The sequence below is a fragment of the Hylobates moloch genome, unplaced genomic scaffold, assembly GCF_009828535.3.
Source record: "Hylobates moloch isolate HMO894 unplaced genomic scaffold, HMol_V3 SCAFFOLD_1, whole genome shotgun sequence".
NCBI lineage: Eukaryota > Metazoa > Chordata > Mammalia > Primates > Hylobatidae > Hylobates > Hylobates moloch.
Genome location: NW_026652276.1, coordinates 94581179 through 94606473, shown reverse-complemented (window position 1 = coordinate 94606473; position 25295 = coordinate 94581179). Strand labels below are relative to the sequence as shown.

General features: G+C 47.1%; 1 protein-coding gene across 5 annotated transcripts in view; it reads right to left on the bottom strand.

Moving 5' to 3' along the window:
* Window positions 1-25295, bottom strand: part of SDK1 (sidekick cell adhesion molecule 1) — a 659503-nt gene that overhangs the window by 280815 nt on the left and 353393 nt on the right. For all 5 annotated transcript variants that reach the window (XM_058442285.1, XM_058442281.1, XM_058442284.1 and 2 more), the window contains 6 exons: window positions 20160-20243; window positions 16339-16533; window positions 12468-12584; window positions 10479-10646; window positions 8425-8527; window positions 5460-5636 (listed from right to left, as the gene is read on the bottom strand). In XM_058442285.1, coding sequence (XP_058298268.1) covers window positions 5460-5636; window positions 8425-8527; window positions 10479-10646; window positions 12468-12584; window positions 16339-16533; window positions 20160-20243 — 844 coding nt within the window. The remainder of the gene's footprint in view (window positions 1-5459; window positions 5637-8424; window positions 8528-10478; window positions 10647-12467; window positions 12585-16338; window positions 16534-20159; window positions 20244-25295) is intronic.

Sequence of the window (25295 nt, the reverse complement as noted above, 5' to 3'; positions counted from 1 at the left end):
ACAATTACAATAGTAACATTCAATATCACTGATCAGGGAGCGCCATCACAGATACAATCATAGTGACAAAGTTTGAAACATTGTGAGAATTCCCAAAATGTGACCAGAGACACTAAGTGAGCATGTGCCATTGGAAAAATTGCATCAATAGACTTACTTAACACAGGGTTGCTGCAACCCTCCAGTTTGTAAACAACAAAAACAAACGTGCAATACCTGAGACATGCAATAAAAGACGGCATGCCTTATTCTGGAAATATAAACTATTTTTTTTTTTCTTTTTTTGAGATGGAGTCTCACTCTGTAGCCCAGGCTGGAGTGCAGCGGCGCAATTTTGGCTCACTGCAACCTCCGCCTCCCGAGTTCAAGCAATTCTCTGTCTCAGCTTCCTGAATAGCTGGGATTACAGGCACCCATCACCACATCCAGCTAATTTTTGTATTTTTAGTAGAGATAGGGTTTCACCATCTTGGCCAGGCCGATCTTGAAATCCTGACCTCGTGATCCACCCGCCTCGGCCTCCCAAAGTGCTGCGATTACAGATGTGAGCCTCTGTGGCTGGCCACTATTTCTTTAAATAATAAGTTTTGGTTATTTAGAAAATGAAGCTTTGTGAGATCCTTGAGTAACCCATCAATAACAGATAAATGAGGCTTTAATATATTCTGAATCCATTTCAGAAAATCTTATCTAATGGGGATAGACTGCGCCGAAGCATTACTCTGCCAACTTTGAAAGGAGATAAATGATCAGTAGAGTGACTCACAGACAGTGATAAGCACACAGGCTGATAAATGGAAGAGGTCTCAGAGAACAATGGAAGCGAAGCCCAGTGCTGAGTCACTTTGTAATTTAAAGAGAATAGGGGGAAAACCACCATCAGGCACAGGACACCTCAGGAATATCAGAAATTAACAACAACAGTAACGGAAACCCAACTGTACAGGAGAGAGATGAAGCAAGGTGTGTGTGAGAAAAACAGTTTTGAAAAAGACTCTAAAGAAAGCAATTGGTGAAATTGTGGCTGTAGGGGGGAATTGCTCTGGCAGAAGAGGATCAGATAAGTACTTTTTTTCTACATAAAAAGCATTGGCCCTTTAATGCACAAATGATGACTTGGTCAAACCCATCTTCTTTGACTTCACTCTGAGGATGAAGATGACGGGGCTTGATAACTCTGGGGGAAACAGTATTAAATTCTTCACTCCTTATGAGGGCTCGGTCAGAAGTGGTTTTATAGAAAGAAACCTCTCCCAATGCCTCAGGGGCTCCAAGTCAGCTCCGTAAATTGGGTTTTCTCTGTACTACAGCCTCATGAGAATTAGTCTCTGATTTCAGGAGAAGAGATGAAATGCTAATTGGGTCTTTAAATGATTTAACAATTAATCAATCCATAAGGCCTTAGGAGCCTGGTCCCTCTGGTGTGCTCAATACAGGAAGATGCTTTGGGGAATATGAAGTCATGCCGGAAACCGGCTCCTGTCCCCATGGCACTAGATAACTAGAGGAAAGATGCTACTAAAACAAGGGGTAACCAGCATTTAATGATGACTTGTGTTGTTAATTTACAGGCTGCCTCATGGAACCATCTGGAGTTTAGAAGCCTCTTCTCTCAGCAGGAGGATGAAGGCAGAGCCCTCCTAAATTGGTCCTCCTCAGTAGGGTAAAAGACACCGTCTCATTTCAGCTCAGTAGGTGGAGTGAGGCTTACCCAGACATTTATTAGGTTCCTACTGTATATCTGGCACTGGTCCAGGCATTGAGGGCTCAACAGCAAACAGACACATCTCGAGTCTAGTGTCAGAAGGTCATAGAATGTGGTCAGAATAATGCAGGGTAAAGGGCTAGAAAGTTCCCAGCCCCAGGAGGCAGGGTGCTGTTAGGAAAGTGGGGAACAGCCTTCTAGTATAAGATGGCAAGGAAGCATGAAGAGCTAGGACTTTTTGAGCATCCCTCCCCAGCTGGGATCTTACAAACCCGGGGGGGTGCTGCCCTCACAGCCATCCTTTGAGATGAATGATACCATGCCCAGTCTACAAGGTGAGAGGCAGAAGCTGAGAAGAGAGGTGATTTGTCCAAAGTCACACAAGTAGTGAAAGGCAGGCGAGGCCTCCTGTGCAGCCCCTTGCTCCTGTTGTCCCCACTGCTGGCCAGCAGCCCCATCAGGACTGCTGTGGGTGTGACGTGGGTGCGGGGGCCGCCTCTCCACTCGGCCTTAATGAGGCGAAGCTTAGTGCTAAGTGTAAAACATGGGGCAAAGAGATGTGAGAAGAGGCCAACGGCTGGTCTATTTTTGAAAAGCTCACTTCTAATGCTCCTAATTTCTATATTTAACAAAGTAGCTTTTAACTGAAGTGGAGAGGCAAGGAGAAAACAGGCTTTCAGGCTCCTCTGAAGGACATTGTTTAGTCATAAGTACCTCTCACTCCCTTCCCTTCGGCAATATGAGATTTTTTTTCTTTTCCTTTTTTTTTTTTTTTTTTTTTTTGGTTATCTGAGTAAATGATGGAAACATTACAGAGCTCAGTTTGAAAGTTACCCGAGAAGGACAGAATGCCCTGCAATCACCGGTTATTATTATTATCATTCTATTGCCATTATTATTGTAGAGTCAAGCCCTGTCGGATTTAAAGACACCCCATGAAGGAACACCTTTCCCAATTCATCCAGGTTTGGGATAGAGGAGGCTTCATGACACTAACAATTCACAAGGAACAACTGTCTTCCAAATCAGTTCTGTAACCAGTTTGTACTTAAATTAGTTTGAATCACAAACTTGCAGAGATTTCTATATTTAGAGATGAGATGTTTTACCACTACAGAAAGCCTATTATTTTATACATACAGCAACATTTGCTGAAAAATGTATTTTACTTAGAGGAAATCAAATAAGCAAATAGTAGGGAAGATATGTAAATCAGTAGAACATAAAATTGTGCAGAAAAAAAGAATGGGCTATATTGGAAGTATGCAATTTGGCTTCTGCTGACAGTCTTTATGAACTGCTAATGCTTATTTATTTGATACCAACGATGGATGATCTAAGGTTCTCAAAGGTAGCTTTAAAAATGTGCATAGTACAATAGCTCCTAGGAACTCACTGGCCATATCCTCCTATATTATCAAAATGAAAAAAAAAAAAATCCTCAGTCTGAGACCCGAAAGGAAGGAGGCAACAGGCAGGAGCAGGGCTGGACGGGGGCTTTGGGTACTCACTGTCTGGGTTTTGGTAGAACGACCTGAGCTTACTTGTTTACCCATGGTGGGGAAACCAGGGCATGTGAGCATCAAGGTACGAGTGTGGAACAGAAGGAGGCTCGCCAATGGGCCGCCGAGGCATACATACATTCATTCATTCCTTCATGCATGCATGCAGGCAACAACCAATCAACATATATTTATTGAACACTTGTTATATACCAAACACTACATCAGGCACTCAAAATTCAAAACAGTGCCACCAAGGTGCTTCTGTTCCAGGAGGAGAGGGAGCCATGAAGATATGCTCGTCCTCTGCAGCATGATCAGTGCTACCAGGAGGATCAGCTGTGAGCAGGGAAGAACTGCAGGCAGCAAGCATCCTGGTAACTGAATGGCAGGAAGTGCTACTGTCATTGAATGCTAAGGGGTGCATGATCAGGAGATCTCTGGGGAAGCCCATGGATGACGGGCACCCAGCCGCAGAGGCAGTGGATGGCTGGGGCTCATGAAGGGCAGAAAGAGCCCAGGGTTGTAGGCTCCAATGCCTGAAGGCAGGGGCTGGGGGAGACCTGGCTGCCCCATGCGTACACAAAAGCTGGAGGACCCTCTGTGTGGCAGCCTTGCAGCCTCAGCCCCAGGACCCCCAATGATTCTCTGGAGGACCCTCTGTGTGGCAGCCTCACAGCTGCAGCACCAGGGCCCTCAGTGATTCTCTGGAGGACCCTCTGTGTGGCAGCCTTGCAGCCGCAGCACCGGGACCCTCAGTGATTCTCTGGAGGACCCTCTGTGTGGCAGCCTCGCAGCCTCAGCCCCGGGACCCTCAGTGATTCTCTGGAGGACCCTCTGTTTGGCAGCCTCGCAGGTGCAGCCCCGGGACCCTCAGTGATTCTCTGGAGGACCCTCTGCTTGGTAGCCTCGCAGCTGCAGCACCAGGACCCCCACTGTGCTGCCGCCGGCTGATTCTGTAGAGCCATGGGGACTCCTGCCGCTTCCTAACTAACCAGAATGACCTCTGCTGTCTAAAGAGAACAAGGGGTCATCCTGGAAGGAGACAGGAGTTGGGATGGGATTTTTTTCAGGTACTGATGACACCACAGGGCCTTCCGGACTGGCTGCTATACATCGTGAACCTTTTACATCCACAAATAGGGGCTAGAGGAAAGCTGTTTGTGAGTTCACTCATTTCCACACGCATGTGGCAGACACAGAAGCCACATGCTTGGCACTTAGCAAGCATTCTTTTCATCTTTAATCCCCTCAGCCGGAGTCTTGGGATTCAGGGATCAATGAGACACGGCTCCTATACTCAGAGTGTTCAAATTCTATTTCTGGGGAATGATTTTGTATAAGAATCTTTCCTGGATCAAAGGGGCAGGGTCCAATGAGGAAAAATCTCTCAAAACTGCCTTTGTCGAACGGCCCAGCACGTCAAACGGTGGCCAGGGACAGATGGGCTGGGTGTGTCCCCAGAGCTGGCCACTGCCCTGATGAGTGCTCGGTTGGGATTCTTTATTTTCAGGTTTTATTTTTGTACTCATGCACTCGGGAATATTGAGAGAGCATAACTTTTAAAAAGCAAATAAATATATGTCAGAAAAATAAAATGTGTCAGCAGGTATTTCGGTTTCCTGCTCCATGAATAGAGAGGGGAGTGGAGGGAGAGACAGAGCACAGACGGAGGAGATTGACGGTTTCCCGCCTGGGTTCTTTGGACCCCCCAGGAAAGTCCAGATTGGAAGTAACGGGCAGTTGCTTTCTGTTTTCAGGATTTCAAAAGACTTAACGGAAAATCTCTATTTACCCACAGAGAGGCCGCTGGGACTCACTGAAACCCCAAGTCTAGGTGGCTTTCACGGGAATGACCTCGCCTCAGCGGTCCCACCCCAGCATCTCTCACGGACTGGAGGCTCTCAAGGGTATTATGTGGAAAAACGAACTTGCTACTTAAGCGCAGAGTAGTAAACAGGGCCTATCAGGATAAGGTGTCCACGGGAAAAATATGACAAAAAGGATCAACGGGAATAAAAACCAATGATCACACCATCTACACCAAAAACAAAACTTTTCAATTCCGAAGTTTAAAGAAACCACAAAAAAACCTTGTCCATATATGTAGCTATGTAGCATGATGCGCTGGCCTCTGACCGCTGACTTGGGACACAAGACGGCCGTGACATGTGTGAAGTGGCAGTCACTAACAGGGACACAGTAACGGAGATAACTGGGGACTGGCTAATACTAAACATCTCAGTACTCACATCACTTCCAGCCGGGCCATCCTGGAATCGTTCCCTCCTTCGGAAATAATCTCGCAAGTGTAGTCACCGATGTCGCCCGACCATGTCTGGCTGATGAGAAGGGACCCATCCTTCTCCACTACGATCCTAGACGTGCTCGATGGAGTCAGGGCCACGTTGTCCTTCTTCCAAACGTAGCTGTGGGCCAAGCAAAGGGTCTTGAGTTACAAACCCCACAGGGACAGAATCACTGGTCCTTCCCTGTCTCTTAAAAAGCAAGCAACTAACAATGTTGTGAACGGACTTTAAAAACCACTGAATTGTGCTCTTTAAAAGAGTGATTTTTCTTTTCTTTTTCTTTCTTTTTGTTTTTTTTTTTGAGACAGAGTCTTGCTGTGTGGCCCAGGCTGGAGTGCAGTGGCACGATCTTGGCTCACTGCAGCCTCCACCTCCTGGGTTCAAGCAATTCTTGTGCCTCAGCCTCCTGAGTAGCTGGGACCACAGACGTATGCCACCATGCTTGGCTAATTTTTTTGTACTTTTAAAGGAGATGAGGTTTTGCCATGTGGCCCAGGCTAGTCTCGAACTCCTGGCCTCAAGTGATCTGCCAGCCTCGGCCTCCCAAACTGCTGGGATTACAGGCCTGAGTCACCGCACTTGGCCTAAAAGAGTGAATTTTATGGCATGTGAATTAAACCAAAAAATAATAAAAAAAAAGAAAAGCAACCAGATATCTTGGTCATACTACAAAAACAGATGCTGACATTAAAAACAGGGCAATGAAAATGACTGGCCCTGCCTGTCTGACCTTGTGTTTTAGAGATGAGAAGTCTGTAGAACCATGGGCATACCTGTCACCTATGAAAACTGCACCCAACATTCCTGCCCCGTTAAATGCTCCTGGAGGACAAGAGTATTGTCTGGACAGGAGGCAACAACTGTTTAAAAAAACCCGCAGAGTGGAATTGCCCAACTCATGGGAAAAAAAAAAATCACCCTTCAAAAACATACTTTCTTAAAATTTGACCATTCTGGCAGATGGTCCTTAAAATTGCATTTCTTTCTCATTTAATCTATCTGTAGCAATTTGAGCACATTTTTCTTCTCAAATACGGAATCAATTGAGAGTCTGCCCAGTCTTTAGATGACCACGGGCAGGGGCAGCACTCATTGCTATATGGAATGAAAGTGCTGTTTTTCTTTTCCACAATAATTTGATCGGATTTTCAAAATGTGCCCAGTTCTTTAAAGCCTTCATATTCATAAGCACAGACATTTACAAACTACCCTTATCAGCAATTACCCTGAGATAGAACAGGGCTGATTCCACAAGAGGGAGATGGACAGACTGCTCACACCGGGGCATCGCATCCGGCTGGCTGGTCACTTACAGCCTGGTGCTCCTCAGGGAAGAGCAACCCTGGGACGAGGGGCACCCCGAGAGCAAGTAACTCAATTCCGTCTCAGGAAGGGGCCTCCAATTTAATCACATATAACAAGCTACCAGGAAACCACAGAGATCCGAGGGGGTTCTTTTTGAGCTGTCAGAGTAGCAGAAAAGCAGACTTCCTTGAAGTCATACTCCAAATCATTTAGGAAGGGGCTCTTTCCAGGCCTCTTTCCAGGATGGCCACCAGGGGGGTTCTAGGTGTCTTTCACTTGCTAGTTTTTGTTTGTTTGTTTTGTTTTGCATTCGGCACCCTCGTACCTAAACCAAATTTGGATTCTGAGCCCTGGGAAACCCCAGGGAGTCGGGTGGAGACATGGAAATTTACAATTGGCCAAACACCTGCTCAAGAAGCGTTAGAGAACAGCCGAGTCTCCGCGTCCCACTGCTGACTGTGCACCCACAGCCATCCCCTCTGCTCCGGGTGAGAGGCCCCAGAAAGCAGGAGGGCATCTTGAGTAGTCTGCCCATTCGACTCACGCACTGTGCCCCTTCTGGGCTAAGGCCAGAGTGGAAATACTCTGATGACTGGATATTTCTTTTTTTATTTTCAAGGCTGATTCCAAAAATTTAAAACTATCCTGAAGGTGGCTGCTCTTCAGGGAACAGCTCCCCGTTGACGCCCACCTGTCTGCCGCCACAACTTCATCTAGAGTCTCATATTTTGCACAGTTACATTCCTGGCCTGAATTTAAACAAAGATGGGATGTTGGCATTCCTTTAGAGAACCCTCAGCCAGGCGCAGTGGTTCACGCCTGTAATCCCAGCACTTTGGGAGGCCGAGATGGGTGGATCATGAGGTCAGGAGATTGAGACCATCCGGGCTAACATGGTGAAACCCTGTCTCTACTAAAAATACAAAAAATTAGCCGGGCGTGGTGGCGGGCGCCTGTAGTCCCAGCTACTGGGGAGGCTGAGGCAGGAGAATGGCTTGAACCCGGGAGGTGGAGCTTGCAGTGAGCCGAGATAACGCCACTGTACTCCAGCTCGGGTGACAGAGCAAGGCTCTGTCTCAAAAAAAAAAAAAAAGAGAACCCTCACGTCTGGCCTCCCTCTTGGCATGCACCTCCCCGTGAGTGCACTGGGGGCTGTGGCTGATGTTGTCCCATGCACAGGCCTTCCTCCCCCTCCATTTCACGACGAAACTATCCCGAGAGTAAAGAACTCCCCCGGGAGGGGCACAGCCCCTGTGTAAACACTGCTGAATCCTAGTCGATCCCCCTGGATTTTTCTCTCATTGAGTATCAGCCTCCAAGAAGTACGTTTTACAGATAGTATATTAATCTTGGCAGGAAAAATCATGAAAAGCAGCATTAAAGTCATGAAGTGGAACATAGCTCACTGTAAATAATACATAAGGCTGGAGTGGAAAATGGGATTTGCGTGATTAATGACGGCGCCCACAACCAGAAGATGCCGTAATCAGGGACCTGCTGCTGAAATCAAAGTTCCCCCAATTCTTCCTCCTCATCTCAACTTCACTTCAGAAACTCACAGAATATCAACAAGCCCCAAAGCATTGTAACTGATTGTGCTGACCGGAGTGAAACCCGGGGGTCATGCGTGGCTCCACAGTGCAGCGTGGCTGTGGTCCCCTTAATCACCACGTGGTCCTCAGGAGGGTGGACGATGGACGTCCGATCTGAAAAAACACAAGTCACAAGTCAGACGAAATGACAAGTTTGAGAGTTTCTGCCCTCAGGGGGATAATGCCCTGGTCATCTGACATCACAACCCCTGAGTTTTCTCTCATCTTGGCAGAATGAGTGTAAATGGATTGCTCTCGGAAATGCTAGGGGAGTTAAAAACAAGCAAATAAGTCAACCATTGCAGCAAAGTCTGTCAACCCACCCACCCCTCCTAAATCACCTTTAACCTCAAACACCACAGAAGTAATTGAACGCGGACCACCCCATGCAGGTGTGAATGAGGTTCCAGGCTCTAAAATAAAACCTAGATTCTCTCCCTAGATGACCATCATTCTAGTGATTTCTAGTGTCTGCATGGCACTTTGTGAGTCTGCCAAGTGCTTTTGTTTAAGTTGTTGTATTTATTCCTCAAGACACTCTTGTGAGGGTTGAATATTACTATTCTCAGTTTTCAGGAAGGAGGATGGATGTTCAGAGATGCAGTGACTTGCCCACCTCCCCCAAGCCAGTACAGGGTGGGGACCTGCAGCTTGCCTGTGTGATGGGTCACTGTAGCACCCATACCTCTAAAGGGGACCTGCTCTTCTTCCAGGAACAGAGCCCAGAACTTGGGAGTCACAAGACTAAGTTCGAGGCCAAGACTGACCTCTGCTAATGGTGAGTCCAGAAAAACATCTCTGCGTCTTAGTTTTCCTGGCTATGGAAGGGAATGCTAACATCACTAACAGTTGTACAGATTAAAGTGGGCAGAGTGTGTGAAAATGTTCTGTAAAGCCACCAAAGTGTTATCCCTGTCAGGCTAGTATTGTTATAATGTTGAATCTCAGCAGATCCACAGCATTTTCTGGTGAATGATCTACAGAGATTCAGATACCACTTTTTCATAAGCTTTTTAACATCCTACTGCTCAAGGTCATCGCCAAGTTCTGATTGCAAAAGTTCAAAAAACTGCAACCTCAGGCATAAATGGGTTAAATGTATGGTTACTATTTAGGGATATCTAATGAATGAAGTGGTTGACACAGTCATCCACCAAATGGAACAAAAGCTCCTTTTTAGTACTTGATAGTATTGTGGGAACTTGGATTAATTTCCTTTAAACTCATGATCATTTTACAAATTAGAAACAATCGTTTATCAAAGTGGACGCCAACTATATGATAGAAAATGCTAGACAAATATGAAATAAAGCACAATGATTTACTTTTTCTGGAAGAATAGCGTTTCAACAAATTACTCCCTCAAGCAAGTTAAAACGTTCTCTCCTCATGTAGATAGCTTTGTAAAAATCTGTGAGTGAGCATTCTTTTGCTTTATGAATAATGAGTTTTTAGTAGTACAGATTGAGATGAGACAGACAGGAGAAAGTATGTTGGCAATTGAAGCTAAAAAGTGGCAATGGGGGGCCATTTGGTCCAATCCTTAAGCTCCAGAAAACTACTCTGCATTTCCAAAACGTGTCTTGTTGATTAAAGAAAGTGCAAAAGCTGAAGATTTTCTTTCAGCTCACTCCTAATATACAAGAAACATTGATAGTTAATATATTAGAAGTGTTTTAGTTGTTCCTAATAACTGTATAGCAAAATATTTCTTCTTTAGGATCTTAATTCTTAATTTTCTTATAAAATGCTTATAAAATTAACCAACATATCAATTTTGTGATTTGAGCTAGTTTTGTGTAATATCTCCACTGACTTTACGAAGTCAATCTTTTATCTCTCCTGCAATGCCCCCATTGAATCTCTGAATACATTTTCTAGTTATTCTTTTAGACACTGAAAATTTAATTTCTCAACAGATTTCTATAAATTAGTTGCAAAAATAATCATTCTCTTTTGATTGAATTAGCAAGCCCAAGGGCATGTTGACATCCCCAAAGCACATGATAACATGATGATTAAACCGTGGCTAATATAAGGCTGACGTGTGAGGGCTGCTCCTTACTCCACACGGTGAGCGTGGCCGATGCATTCAGGGAGCCTTCTGTGTTGGCTGCATAGCAGGTGTAGTTGCCAGCATCCTGGATGAAGACGGGCGCGATCTGTAGACCCCCCGATTCAAGAAGCATGAACCTAGGAATCCGGACAGAACCACTGGCCAGAATGTGGTTTTCTAAAGAACAGTGGAGAAAAGGGGCATGTTACAGTTGTACCACTTGAAGGAAATGAAGATAGTGGTTAGAGCCATAAGCAAGTAATATGGTTCGGCTCTGTGTCCCCACCCAAGTCTCGTCTTGAATTGCAATCCCCACATGTCGGGGGAGGAATCTGGTAGGAGGTGACTGGATCCTGATGGTGGTTCCCCCATGATGTTCTCCTGATAGCGAGGGAGTTCTCACGAGATCTGATGGCTTAAAAGTGTTTGGCACTTCCCCCTTTGCTCCTTCTCTCTCCTGCAGCCACATGAGATGCGCCTGCTTCCTCTTTACCTTCCACCATGATTTCCTGAGGCCTCTCCAGCTATGCAGAACTATGAATCAATTCAACCTCTTTTCTTTGTAAATTGCCCAGTCTCAGGTATGTGTTTATATCAGTGTGAGAGTGGACTAATACAACAAAGAAATAACTTAAGGAAATAATCAGAATAAAGTGAAAATTGTATGCAAAGAAATAACTGAAGCAGTATCTGCTAGCACTGTTTAGAATAACAAAAATCAGAACATCCTACTTGCTCAATATTGAGAGATTTGGTTAAACAAATTATGATCCATGAACGTGATTGCTATTTTTGGGTGATCGGTTTTTAGTTTTCTTTATATCTGCATGTATTTGAAACATTTTTATATAAAGCTATCATGTCCAAAATTAGGCAGGAAAACAAGAGAAAGTAAGAGCCCAGCCCTGTTATTGATCTGTGGTGTCCCAGATCTTTAGGAGCCATGTCTGAGTGCAGGGATTGTACCTCTGAGACTCGAGAAGCTGCCAGGCGGTTTTCCAGCAGGAAGAGAAAGATAAGGCTTTTGGCATGTCAGCCCGATACAGCCCAGCAAGTATGAGGAGCTCATCCGTGTGAATCAACAAGGCTCAGCACAGACTTGTTCAGGATGGACTCTGTGTGCTGTTCCTTCAGTGGCCCTCATGGAAGGGACTATGGGAACTGCAAAGGCAGCCTTCCCGGGAACTGAACCCACAGTGGGCTGAAGCGTCCCAGGTTGACTGGGGAAGGCATGGAACGATGTGGCCCTGGAAGCATCTTTCTTCAACAAAACAAAGGCTGTGATCCTTAATTCTGAATGTCATAAGGAAGAGCTCCGCTTAACAGTGGGAAAAATGAGTGCTAGCAGAGTGACTTCCCATCCAATGCTTGACATGGTAAGGCCCGAGGAGGCCTGAGGCACTCTCTGAAGGGTGTGGGTAGAGAAGAGTGACATTTGCACAATCCTTCTCTTTTTCTAATGTGTGTTTCCCTTTCTAGAAGGCAGGGATCTTGCCTGTCCTACTTATCCTTGTGCCCATGGTATCTTGCACCTCGTAGGCATTCTGTAAATCAGGGGTCCCCAAGTCCAGGCCATAGACCTGTTTGGATCTGGGCTGCACAGCAGGAAGTGAACGGTGGCTACAGAGCATGACTGCCTGAGCTCCCCCTCCTGTCAGCTCGGCAGCGGCATTAGATTCTCATAGGAACGCACACCCTCCAGTGAACTATGCATGCCAAGGATCTAGGCTGCACACTCCCTAGAAGAATCTAATGATCTGAGATGGAACAGTTTCATCCTGAGACCATCAGCCCCCATGGAGACCATGGAGAAATTCTCTTCCAAGAAACAGGTCCCTGGTGCCAAAAAGGTTGGGGACTGCTGCCATAAGAGTTATTTAATCTTCATTGAGTGAATGCATAAGTGAATAAACAAGAGAGTGAATAAGAAGCAAGCACTGGCCCGATAGGTTATGTTCTACATGGGCCATGCTGTTGTGGGCAGTTGATGCTACCCACCTCTTTTCCAGGTGATGGCAGGTTTGGGAGCCCCAGACACCTCACACCTTAGAATGGCTGTCATCCCGTCAGTAACTGTGGTGTCCACTGGCCGCTGGGTGAACACTGGAGCGATATCTGAGAAGAGGAGTTAATGAAATGATCAGGGCCTCGTTCCCCTGAGAGGCTCACACCAGCCTGGCAGAGTATCCTGCACGGGCTTTAGAGAGCCAATCACAGAGGTAACTGTAGCAATAGAAAAGGAACACTGTTCAGGAGGGATGGCAGCCCTCCACTGTTCCTCTCCCAGGAGTTACCTATCTTTGTTTACAACCTGGAGAGAAAATACAGCTTCATGATGTAATAGATACACAAGTGGGAACGTGCAGGGGCCCAGGAAGAACAGTTTTAGGTGAACGTTAAAGAGAGGAGAGGCATTTACTTAGATCAGCCAAAAGATTGCTTTTGTTCTTTAAATGAAAGGTAGCCCATGCCTATATTCCCAGCACTTCAGGAGGCTGAGGCAAGAGGATTGCTTGAGGTCAGGAGTTTGAGACCAACCTGGGCAACACAGTGAGATCCCTGTCTCTACCAAAAATGAAAAATTAGCCAGGCATGGTGGTGCATGCCTATAGTCCCACGTACTTGGGAGGCAGAGGTAGGAGGATCGCTTGAGCCCAGGAGGCCGAGGCTGCAGTGAGCTATGATCGTGCCACTGTACTACAGCCTGGGTGACAGAGTGAGACCTTATCTCAAAAACAAAAACATAAAAAAGCTAATTATTGAATATAAAATGTCATCCACAAGATGACACTTTCTAGGATCCTTTCTAGGATCTGTTCTGAGAGTTAAAATAACCAGGTTTCGAAGACCTCCATAAAGATACATTTCTGGGAGGTGTCATGAGCCCCAAGTGCTGGGTTTCTTCTTGTTCGTGGGGGATGGTCAGGGCCCCCAGCAGCCCTGAGTCAGACCAAGGAAAGACAGGAGGAGTTCCTGATGGCTTCAGCGAGGGCTCGCCTGACTCTGTGCTACCCAATAACGATTAACCGGAACCCCCCGTACGACAGTGATCTGTGTCTCTCAAGTCTTCTGTGAGGGTCCCTGGGCTGACACCCCTCAAGGAAAGAACTGAGTAGACCTCACGGAACCCAGGGCACAGCCGCTGCCTCTTCTTGCACCTGCTGAGAATCCCAAGGACCACGGCAAGTCACAGAAACTTCACTGCCAGGGCCCTTCCTGAAGCTGACCCTGTCCCTCCACCTCACATGCAACCACCTGAGTCCAGGGTCTTGCCAGATGCTGCAGGGCCCCCTAACAGGTCTCAACACTTCTGTGCCTGTGTCGGCGTCCCTGAGGCAGTCAGCCTTGAGCTGCCCTTTGAAAGCTACAAAGGCCTTAATGTCCCTTCTCTGCTTGCTCGCAGCTCCGGAGGCTCCTCCTGTTTTTGGCCTCTGCCACTGCCAATCCCTCCACCCTCCAGCCCATCATGGCCACCCTGCTTGTCACTGAGCCCCATCCTATCCACCTCCCTTCACGTGCACACATGCCGAGCTTGTTCCTCCAAGGCACCTACTGTCCCCTCCAGCCCATGCAACGCACATATCCCCAAGAGTTCACACTCCTGCTCCTTCTAAATCTCTCCTAGAGAAACCCCCCCAGCCACACTGTCTGGGGAAGGCCCCCGGCTCACTATGCCACCGCACCTGCTCCTCTTTTCTACAGCACCCCTGGCTGGCTGGAGTCATCTCATCCTTCACCGCCTTTCTCCTCCCTGCAGACCCTCCGTCCTGGAAGCACAGGAATCTTGCCTGTGTTCCTCACAGCCGTGTCCCCAAAGCCTCATCCAGAGTGCCCGACACAGATGCTCAACAGCCGCTTGCTAAATGAGCAAATCAATATCGATTTTTTAAAGCACATTTTCCTTTCATTAAGGGTATTTTAATTAAAAAACTCATTTTGCAAAAAACCTCTTCCTACAAAGCAGATAACATGATCACAATCATTGATTTGTTTGTTCACTCACTGACTGCCATGGTAATAGTTCAGGCGGCACTTTCAGTTACATTTCCAATCTGACCCTCATGAGAATCCTATAATCTGGGCTAGGTTAGCTCCATTTTAATGGACGAGAAAACTGAGGCTGAGAGAAACCCAGAGATGTTCTCTGAGTTCTCCTTTATTCTCATTCCTAAGTCTCTTCACTGGAATGGAGATTGGCAAACTACAACCTGGGGGCCAAATTCAGCCTGTACCCTGTGTTTGTAAATAAAGTTTTATTGGAACACAGCAACTCGCATGTGCTGAGAATTGTGGCTGCTTTTAGGTTACTACAGCAATGCTGAGTAGGCCACATCCTTCAAAGCCAAAAATATCTACCATTAGGCCCTTCGCAGAAAAAGCTTGTCGATCCCTGCTCCAGAATGTCCCGGCTCATGATTGCAAGATAGGCTTCAAATAATTCTAATCGATCAAGACTCATCTTCTGACTTGAGCATTCAATATTATTTCTACTGCTTGAAGAAATATTGGTTTCCCAAGCTCCAAAATGAAAGACAAATTTGACCCAAGGGCAAGATTCAAGGAAGGGACCCCTAGTTCACCAAAACACATGTACAGCTTGCTACACACCTTGTCAGTCTCTTTGCAGGCTGTGGGTGGGAAGAGCCCCTCGGCTGTGCACACAGTGACACTGATTTGCTCTCTCCAACAGCTCTCACCCCTGAGGATATCAGAATTTTGCTCCCAAAAGGGCAAACATGAAAGGTATAATTCCATAATCACTAGATTCTACTTCATTTTAGAAGAACAGTATTATATAACCACGGGAGATTAAAAAGAAAACCCACAGAAACAATGAAAACCTCTACCTTGAGTTTATTTTTCAAAGACAGAGAGCCAAGATATTTCTGTTAATGGGATAATAAAAGAAACTCACAAAGAACTACAATTGTTCAATAAAAGTAAAATAGAGAATGAATGTAAAAAATAGAAAAAAAAAGATCAAAAGAAAAAGATTAGGAGTGAGCTATTCACTCAATAGTCTTTCCAATTCTGCCCAGAAAATAAGGGAGTTTTTTCTACTTCTCCTCAAGAGAGAGGAGGGCTTAGTGCGGGAAGAGGCAAGGCTGCCCCGAGAAGAGGAGGGCACTAGGGCCAGGGAGTGACAGGCGTCTGTGCTGCTCGTGGGCCTCAGCAGTTTCCCCACAGGACCCACAAAGGCTTCAGGTGTGCTTGAGAGCTGGCTCTCCTAGTCTGGCCACTACTGGCCACATCACCCTTTCTGTTTACCTCGGGGGCTGAACAGATACTACCATTTTCTGTGTGTATTATACGGGGCAAAGTTTGGGAAGTTCTACCTTGAAGGCCCAGTCCAGCAGGTCTGGCTTTGTTGACAGGTGTACTCACTGGATACATCCAGGTGGCTATGGGCCTGGGTGTACCCACTGGTTACGTCCAGGTAGCCGTGGGCCTGGGTGTACCTACTGGATACCTCCAGGTGGCTGTGGGCCTGGGCGTACCCACTGGTTACATCCGGGTAGCCATGGGCCTGGGCGTACCCACTGGTTACATCCGGGTAGCCATGGGCCTGGGCGTACCCACTGAATATATCCAAGTGGCTGTGGGCATGGGTGTACCCACTGGTTACATCTGGGTAGCCATGGGGCTGAGTGTACTCACTGGATACGTCCAGGTCAGGTAGCTATGAGCGTGGGTGTACTCACTGGTTACATCTGGGTAGCCATGGGGCTGAGTGTACTCACTGGATATGTCCAGGTCAGGTAGCTGTGAGCGTGGGTGTACTCACTGGTTACATCTGGGTAGCCATGGGCCTTGGGTGTACTCACTGGATACATCCAGGTCAGGTAGCTGCGGGCCCGGGTGTACTCACTGGTTACATCCAGGTAGGTGTGGGTCTGGATCTCTCCACCTTCATTGCTGGCGAAGCACTGGAAGATTCCGGAGTCCTCTGGACTCAGCTTCTGGATGCGCAGGCCTCCGCTGGCGAGTACTTTGTATCGAGGATTCTGGAGCCTGCTGATGGAGATGGCATCCTTGTACCACTGGAGGGTGGGAAGGGGGACCCCTGCGTAGGAATGGGAATAAATAGGATTTTAAAAATAATTCCTGACGTGAGAACTGAGGCATATCTGTTTCAAAGGCTAGAATGGCAATATTTTAATAGGCATTTTCTTGTCTATTTGTGCTTTCAACCACCCTGTAAGGAGCTATTTTTCTCGTTGTAGATGAAGCAATCGACACAGAGGGGCATTGAGAGGAACAGTTGGCATGGACTCCGGCCACCCTGGCTGCGGTGCCTTCCAGGCTCCGCTCAGAACCCACACAGGCTCGTGCTCGTTTGGAAAGAAGGAGATTCCAGCTGAGACCGACCTTAATGTTCAGATGGAGATGAAGCCCTCTCTGCTCTGCAATGCCCTACTCAGCCACTGAGGGAGGGATTGGGCACAGGGTCATGGGGCAGAGGACAGGACACAGGCCACATCCCAGGTCCGTGCCTCGTGGACAGTGTCACCTTGGGCAGAATACATTACCTGTCCCTTTCTTTGTCTGTTTCCTCACATGCAGGTAAGTGAATGATAATCGTTGACTTCAGAAGGTTGAAGATTGGATGTGTTTGTGTGTCTGTGCGTGTGTGTACATGTATGTGCGTGTGTGTGCACACATGTGTGCATGTGTATATATGTGCATGTGCACGTGTTTACATGTGTGCATGTGTGCATATATGTGCATGTGTTTATGTGTATACATGTGCGTGTGTGTATATGTGTGTGTACATCTATGTATATGAGCACCTGCATATATATGTGTACATGTGTTTCTATGTGTGTCTGTGTGAGTTGGTGCATATATGTGCATGTGTGTACATTTACATATGTATTTATAAAACTCATGCCCAGCACCTGGTGAGTACTCAATGGCAGTATCACTATCCATCCCAACAGCTAACAATGAAAATGAGTGCCATCTTTTAAACACTCCCATCAAAGGGTTGGATACCATGGGCCTTCATGGAGTTCTACTGTCTCGGAGGAGCAATTTATTAGGTTAAGTAACCTTGTTAAGGGTCGAGGAGGCACAAGAGGTATTCCATCGTGGATACAGGAAAAGCTGCCTCGCTCCACGAGGCATATCTAGACTTAGCTCTAGATCTCAGATGGTTCCGTACCTCAGTTTCCCTAAATAGAAAGTGGATTTAAATAAAAAACATATCTTGACATGCTTCAGTGCGAAGCACACCAAAACCCCTTGATTTAAGATGGCGTGTGGGTAGGCGTGAGATGTCAACTTTAATAAATAAAGTTAATGCCATGGAATATCTCAAGATAATGTCTTCTCAGATTCTCTTTTTTGCCTTAATTATTTTTCCTGTCACTTTTCATTAAGTCAGGAAATCTTAAAAAATCCATTTCAAGGTAAAAGCATAACCAATTCATGTAATATCTCATAATAGCAGTTACATGATGTCACTTTCATAAGGAATAACCACTTCGCATGCTGCTATAGTTTCACTGTCAAAATGAAAAGAAAGCAGTAAATTATACGACGGCAGTGCAATGTTGGAAGATCTGTTCTCTCTATATTTGTAAGTCCACACTTAACAAGCAGTTTACCCTGCAGAAGTCACACACACACACACACACACACAAAAAGGAGCTTTCTCTTGTCAAAGGGAGTTTAAGATTGTCATTTGTTGAAAAATAATTGTTAGTACATAGGGAACTGGGAGTATTTCTATTTTGGGGCAATTTAATGTCATAACAGAAATCTTATCCCCCGCAGTATTGTATACTCTTATTTCTGAAATATAAGCTCTCTAAATATTTTATAGCTTCACATTCACAGAGTTGTTGGCCTTAAGAAGCTGGCACCTACACAAGAAAGAACAATGCAACCACTGTAAGAAAGATAATTCCACGTAAAATTCGTCTTACTCTTCTCTCACACTTCCCCCCCTCCCCTATGCTGAATCAGTAGAGCTGGAACAGAGAAGAACAGAAACAGAACAGAGCCGTGGACAGCAGCCGCTGTGAGCTGGTCAGGAGCCGAGGACCAGAACTCCTACTGAACCAAGTTCTGGGCCAGGAGCAGTGGTTACAAAGCACAGCGGGTCGGGAGGGGGGTCTCTGGGCAGAGGCTGATCTTTCCCTCTACCACCAGGACTGGAAGGGTGACACGCTGCTGCACTGGAAGGGTGACACAGCACTGGAAGGGTGACACACCATTTTCAGGAATAAGAAATGGCATCCACACAGTTGCAGGTATGGACAAATGGCATTTGTTCTAAGTCCAGGGCTTCAGGTCCTGGGGGAAGATAGTGTTCTGGCAAGAGCCAGGTGGCTGCTTTGGTGGCTGACAGATTTGCGTTTGGGTCCTGCCTCCATTACCATGTGGCCCTAGGTAAGTTATGCATCCAGCATTTAATGAGCAACCCCCACAGGCCACACACTGGGCAATGACTTCACCAGAGAAGGATCCCATTTCAGCGCGTGGCCCAGTGCCTTGTGCACGGTACTTAACTATGCTTTCTAGGGCTTGGTTTTCCTGTGGTACAGTGAGATAATCATCTCTCTCAGGAGCTGTTTTGAAGATTTACAAAACTGGTAGTCATTCTTACCTTCTGAGCTCTCAGGGAGTAGGAGAAAATACTATCCTTAGGACGGATGGGTACAAACAAAAGAGAAAAGATCCTTTTCATTTCCTGATAGTTGCCAGAATACAAACACAGATTTTGTTAACGAAACTGCCTTGACAAGCCTGTCTCTGCTAGAAGGTTTTGTGTAATCACCTGTGCTGCTCGACATGAGATGGTGACAGTGGGCAGCTTGTAATTGAGGCATGGTAATGAGGGCTGGGATGACCTGAACAGCAAAGGAAAAGTGGACCCAGAGCTGAAAAGGCCAAAAAAAAAAAAAGGTAACATTTCCTATTCAAATACTATTCGGCCACAAAAAAAGAATAAAAGGGTGTCTTTTGCAGCAACCTGGATGGAACCAAAGGCCATTGAGTTATGTTAGAGAACTCAGACACAGAAAGACAAAGACTGCCTGTTCTCACTAATAAGTGGGTGCTAAGTCACATGTGCACATGGATGCAAAGTGTGGAAGGAGACAATGGGGACTCAAAAGGGTGTGGGGTGGGCGATGAGAAATTACTTAACAGGTACAAGGGACATCACTCCAGTGATGGATGCACTCCAAGCTCTGGCTTCACCACTGTGCAATATATCAATGGAACAAAATTGCCTTGTACCTCATGTATCTACTACAAATACATGTACACCCATCTCCCTTTCGAGAGTGGATTTGGTCACCAGTCGCAGTCACCCCATGGATGAGAAAGAATTTTCTGCCCCGAATCTCAGGGGGTCGCACTCTTGTGGAGGCAGGGCCTTTGAAGGGGAGTCCACAGGATATGATGGAGTCCCCTCTCTGTCTGGGGTAGATGGGGGCTTCCTTTTTGCTCTGCTGGGTAAATAGTATCATCTCTGTTTTGCAGGGGAGGAAGCAAAAGCTTGGCAAAGTCAAATGCCTTACCCACAGTCACTGCCCCAAGACCAATCTACTCTCTGAAGTCTGCTCTTCGCCATCACACTCAATGTCTCCCTAGAATGATGGCAATTCTGCTATGGAAAAAGGTTGTTTCCCTTCCTCCCACTCACGGCTCCTTGTCCAGCAGCCACTCTGCACTCACCCATGGCTTGACATCCGATGTCCACAGTTTCTTCTACTTCAGCTGAAATCCGACTCTCAGGCTCAGTAGTAAAATATGGTGGCTCTTCAAACAAGAAAATAAAAAAAAGCCCCTAAGCCACAGAAGGATACGTCAGAGACCATATAACCTAAAATAGTTTGGGCTCCTCTTAAAAACCATTCTTGAAAACTTCATCATCAGTTAGCATCGTGCATACAAACTCAGAACTCAGTGAGCACAGGCCAAAGGCAGTTTACAGTCTGGGGTTTCAGAAAGCAAATTACTACTCAGGGTGATGGCCACTTTTCAGTTTATGGGCTTGAATCATGGAATATCTTAATTCACATTTGAGAAGGACTACCCCAAGAGGTGCATAAAGGTTTATATTTACAGCACCGTATTTTATGGGCTAGTTTGCTTCAGTATCTAAACTAAACACGAGCTCGTGAAGCTTGTCAAGTGCCTGAGAAAGGTGTGCAGCCTATATCGGGGAACAGCCTATTAACATACTTTTAAAATTCTTAGCAGTTCTCCTCCAAAATAGAGATTTAATACTTCAATGGAATACAAAATAATAACTAAGAGAAAAATATAAGGGAGCGCTCATCTATCTTTAGTAGCAAAGGAAACTCCTAGGCACTTGCAATCTCTAGATACTCCACTCGCCTGTTCCGCAGAAAAAAAATAGTGGTTGTATTAAACAATGAATTTCCTTGGAGAGCCAAGTGCAATATTTTTCCAGTTTATTCAGCAGAAATTCAACAGAGGCACGGCCAAGTTTGTCAAGTGTTAAGGTGGTGGTGATTTCATTATCATGATAACAAAAGGCTGTTGTGTTCACTTTCTGTGCGATAATTAATTTCTGGGAACTGTCTTCCAGAGTTGGTTTACTTTCGTTATAATTGTGTTGAATTTGGATAAGATAGCTTGGCATGCCTCCTGTATTGACTGTATCTTTAAAACAAGGTGGGACCTAAAAGATGAAAAAGAGAAATGAAAACTAAGCATTTCAAAGAAATGATTAGGGGGGAAGCGGCTGAAGGTTTCTGGAAGGAGGCAAAGTGAGGTTTCACTTCTGCGATTACCTGGATCACCCAAGCAGAAAGAATCTGCCTGAATTAACCACCCTGGCTGAGGAGATGCTGCAAATTCATTAGGAGGAAGCAGATTCCTCTACTTCAGTTTTCATGTATACAGACCAAGCCTGAAGAAATATTACCAGCATTTAATGTCTACCTTTTTCAAGCTCATCTTCATTGCACAACCCATACATCCCCCATTTGATCACATTTGCTCAATCAATAACCATGAAGGCAGTATTATTTATATTCCAACTATACAGTAGCTGCCTGCTGTCAGGGCCCTTGTGTGCAGGTCCTGACCCGTATTCATCAGGGAAGCTAAGTCAATATCTACCGTCATGATCTGATTAAACGCATGCAAGGGAAAAAGGAAAAAATATATTCAACATCAACATTTGCTTAATTATAGTTTTCCTCTTCTCAGTTGAGCGTTTTCTTTTTAGAAAACTGTCAAGTCCCGTGCAGTCGTGAGAAGTAACACTGTAACACTGAAAGAGCTCATGGACCCTTCACTGGGCTTCCCACAATGGTAACATCTTGCAAAAAACAATTGTATAACATCACGACCACGATACCGCTACTGATACAGTCAACCTAGTCTATCCAGCTCTTGCCAGTGTTTCCTGCGCTCAAGTGTGCATGTGAAAAGAGGGCACATGCATGTCCCATGCAACATTATTACGTGTGTAGGTCCACAGGTCCATCAGCACAAGGGTGTTGCCTTCCATGACCAGGAGCACCCCAAGTCCCCACCCCTCGCAACCACTAATCCGTTCTCTGTTTCTGTAGGTTTGTCATTTCAAGAATGTTACCGAAAGGAGGTCATCCAGTGGAACCTTTGCAACTATTTTTTTCACTCCTCATGGTTCCCTTGAGATTCACCCAAGATGACCTGTGCTTTGATAGTACAAAATCCATATATATGAATGGTCAGCACCTATGGGCCCAGGGTGCCTTCCCCGAGGTACTGATTACCGCTGTCGCCTGGTACAGTCCCCCGAAGCTTCCCTTAAGTGCCAGGAAGGGACCTCGCTGGGGTCAGGAAGAAGGGCACTCCACACAGTGACCTGAAGCTGGCTCGGCTGAGCAAGTGCATGGCTCTGGGGACCTCCAGGCTCAGACGGTGCTGGTCCTCTCCAACTGGTGACCTCTCTCCACCCCAGCCAGTGACCACCTGTGCTTGGCATACAGCATGCCGCCTGGTGAGAAAACCCACCCCACTCCACACTCTCCATAGTACTGTGGCCTGGGCGAGGTCTGGGGGGCAGCCTGCCACTGCCTGCAGGGGCCAATGTCCTGGGCAGTTTTAGTAGCTCAGTGCCAGGCATGGGTGGAAAACATCTGGCTGTTCATTGCAGATGCTCTTAGCTTGTTCTGGAAAGCCTTCCTGGTCGCTGTGCCTGGAGAGCAGGTGCAGAGCTGCCCGTGCCCTGCATGGCCTCTGGGCTTCCCTTAGTACTTCCCCATTGTGTGAGGGTGCAAGTTCTCTCCCTGCCAATCTTTCCTAGTATTCTAACCCAGCGGCTGCTCAGATGGAGTTTCTCCCCATTTCCAGCTACGTTTTTACACACAGTCTGCTCTAAGGGAAAGAAGCAGAGGAAATGCCAAGCTTATGGACCGTCAAAAGCCCGTGAGTTAAACACTGGGGAAAATCCATTGCAAATGAGTCATCCTGTGCATAGACTCTCAACCACTTACTCTTCAGAGGGCAAGAGGGCGAGGGCATGTCTTAGCCAATCAGTGGCAACTCTGTCTAGAAAGGGTACTCTGCCAACATGGGTCCACCCTGGACTTCTGAAAATTGATCCTGACTGTAGCCAACAAAACAGGGGATGGAAACAAACACTTCTCCCACTTTTGAAACAATATGAAGACATCAGGGAAAGGTTCTCATGCCCTGTGTGAAGTCAGGGTGTTAGGAAAAGGCCAGCACAGATTTTCCACCTTCCACATGGCCCAGATCCCATGGCAGCTGCCTCCAGGGGCAGCATAAGCTTCTAGCTCCCCAGTCTCAGGAGAGGAGGTGGGGAGACCTCCCAGACTGCCCCCAAACCAAGGGCCTCTGTCAAATGACCTCACTCTCCAAAATGCCAGTGTGACAAAGTGCAGGCTCAGGCCCGATGGAGGCAGCCGTGGTGGAGAAGGCCCCCCCAACACCATGCATTTGTCCTGCACTCCCATCCCCGATGCTGCTGGGTTTTGGCTTCTGAGTTGCAAGGCTTCTTCTGTGTAGGGATCACTATAAGACCCAAAGATGTTCCCTGCGCTGCCTCCCTGTTCCTTCCAGGTCGCCCCTCTCAGGGAGCAGCATGTCCCGTGCATGCCCTTGGCTGCCTGGACTGCACTCTAGTCCACCAAGGTGGGCAGAACGGCTGCCAGAGGTGTCCACACCCACAACCCTGGAACCTATGAATATCCTGTCTTACTTGGCAAGAGGGACTCTGCAGGTGGGATTAGGTAACCCATCTTAAAATAGGGAGACTGTCTTGGATTTGCTGGGTGGGCCCAATTTAATCATGTGAGCCCCTAAAAGGAGAGGACTTTCTGCAGCTGGAGGCACAGGGGAGAGCAGAGAGCTTCCATGTGTGACAAGAACTCAGCTACAGCTGCTGGCTCTGGAGATGAGCCAGGGATGCAGGGGACTCTGGAACCTGAGAGGACCCCTGGCCAGAAGCCAGCCCCCAAGCCACATGCACTGAATTCCACGAACAACTTGAAGGGGCTGGCAGCAGATGCCCCACCAGGTAAGAGTCCATCCCAGTCAAAACTCGCCCTCCGAGTTTCTGAGCCATTGTGCTCAGCAGGAGCAGGGCACATGTGGGAGCAGCCGGCTTCGTGTGTGATGAGGAGACAGTGTGGAAGGCGTGGGTTGGAGGGAAGCTGCATCTCACAGGCACTAAGGTGCTGCAGTCAGAGATAAGGGGCATCCTTGTCTTATCCGCAGGGAAAAAAAAAATGTTTCATAGGTGGTGAGGCACATCCTGATTCCAGAGACAGTAAACATGAAAAATATGTGTGACATAACTGATTATTGGTGAATAGCTAGTGCAATGGGACATATGGGATAATAGAGTTATGCCAACAGCAACTAAAGCCACTATTTCAGAGCTTCTGTGACAGACATTTTTGCATTTAACCTTCACAATATGAGCTGGTATCATCTACATCCATCTCCTCCATTTTATGGATGTGGAAACTGAGGCCAACACTCATTCAAGCCAGTGAATGGTGCAGTGAGAACTGGACCCTGTTTCTGTCTGCAGAGCCTGCACTGTTTTACGTCACGCTATGCTGCCCCCGCTGTGTCCCCAGAGCCTACTCTGTTTTACATCATGCAGCGCTGCCCCCAGCACGTGCCCTAGGTCGCAAGGGCCCGGCTGAGAGCGCAGTAGTCTCCCCCCCGGGGCGAAGCATCCAAGGGCTGCACAGCAGAGGGGATGCTTGAGGCAAGTTGTGGACACGCAGCCCTTGCCAACCAGGGCAGTCATGGACATGCAGCCCTCGCCAACCAGGTGGATCATGGATGTGCAGCCCTCACCAACCAGGTGAGACAGCACTGGGGCTGGAAGCACATCCTCCCAGGCACAGGCATTAGCAGGGACACAGGGGTCTGCAGGAACATGACCCAGGCTTGGGTTGGCCTTCCCTCGAAGCAGGCCCTGAGACAGGTTTGATGCTGACAGTTTCTTAGGTGGTGAGGGAAACCCCACTGGGAGAGTGTGGGGTCGGCCGCAAAGAGCCTGTTGTGCAGCAGCTCCCAGGGCAGGAGGCTCCCGCCTCATGCTCAGGGACACTCTGGGAGCCAGTATAGAACACAATCCCATGAGGACGGGTAGCTAAGGGCCTGGGTATCTACCCACCAGCTCCCATCAGATGCTGGGTGAGACTATTTCTGGGGGTGTTGGTCCCCAGCACTTCTGCCTGCTGCAGGGGCCAAAGCTGGCTCCAGGCTGAGGACGCTGCCAGGAAGGACATGGGGGCACCTGCAGTTGAAAGTCACACACAGAAGTGGGAAAGGTGGGGGCCCTGCTGGGCCACTGCCTCCCTGTGTTCC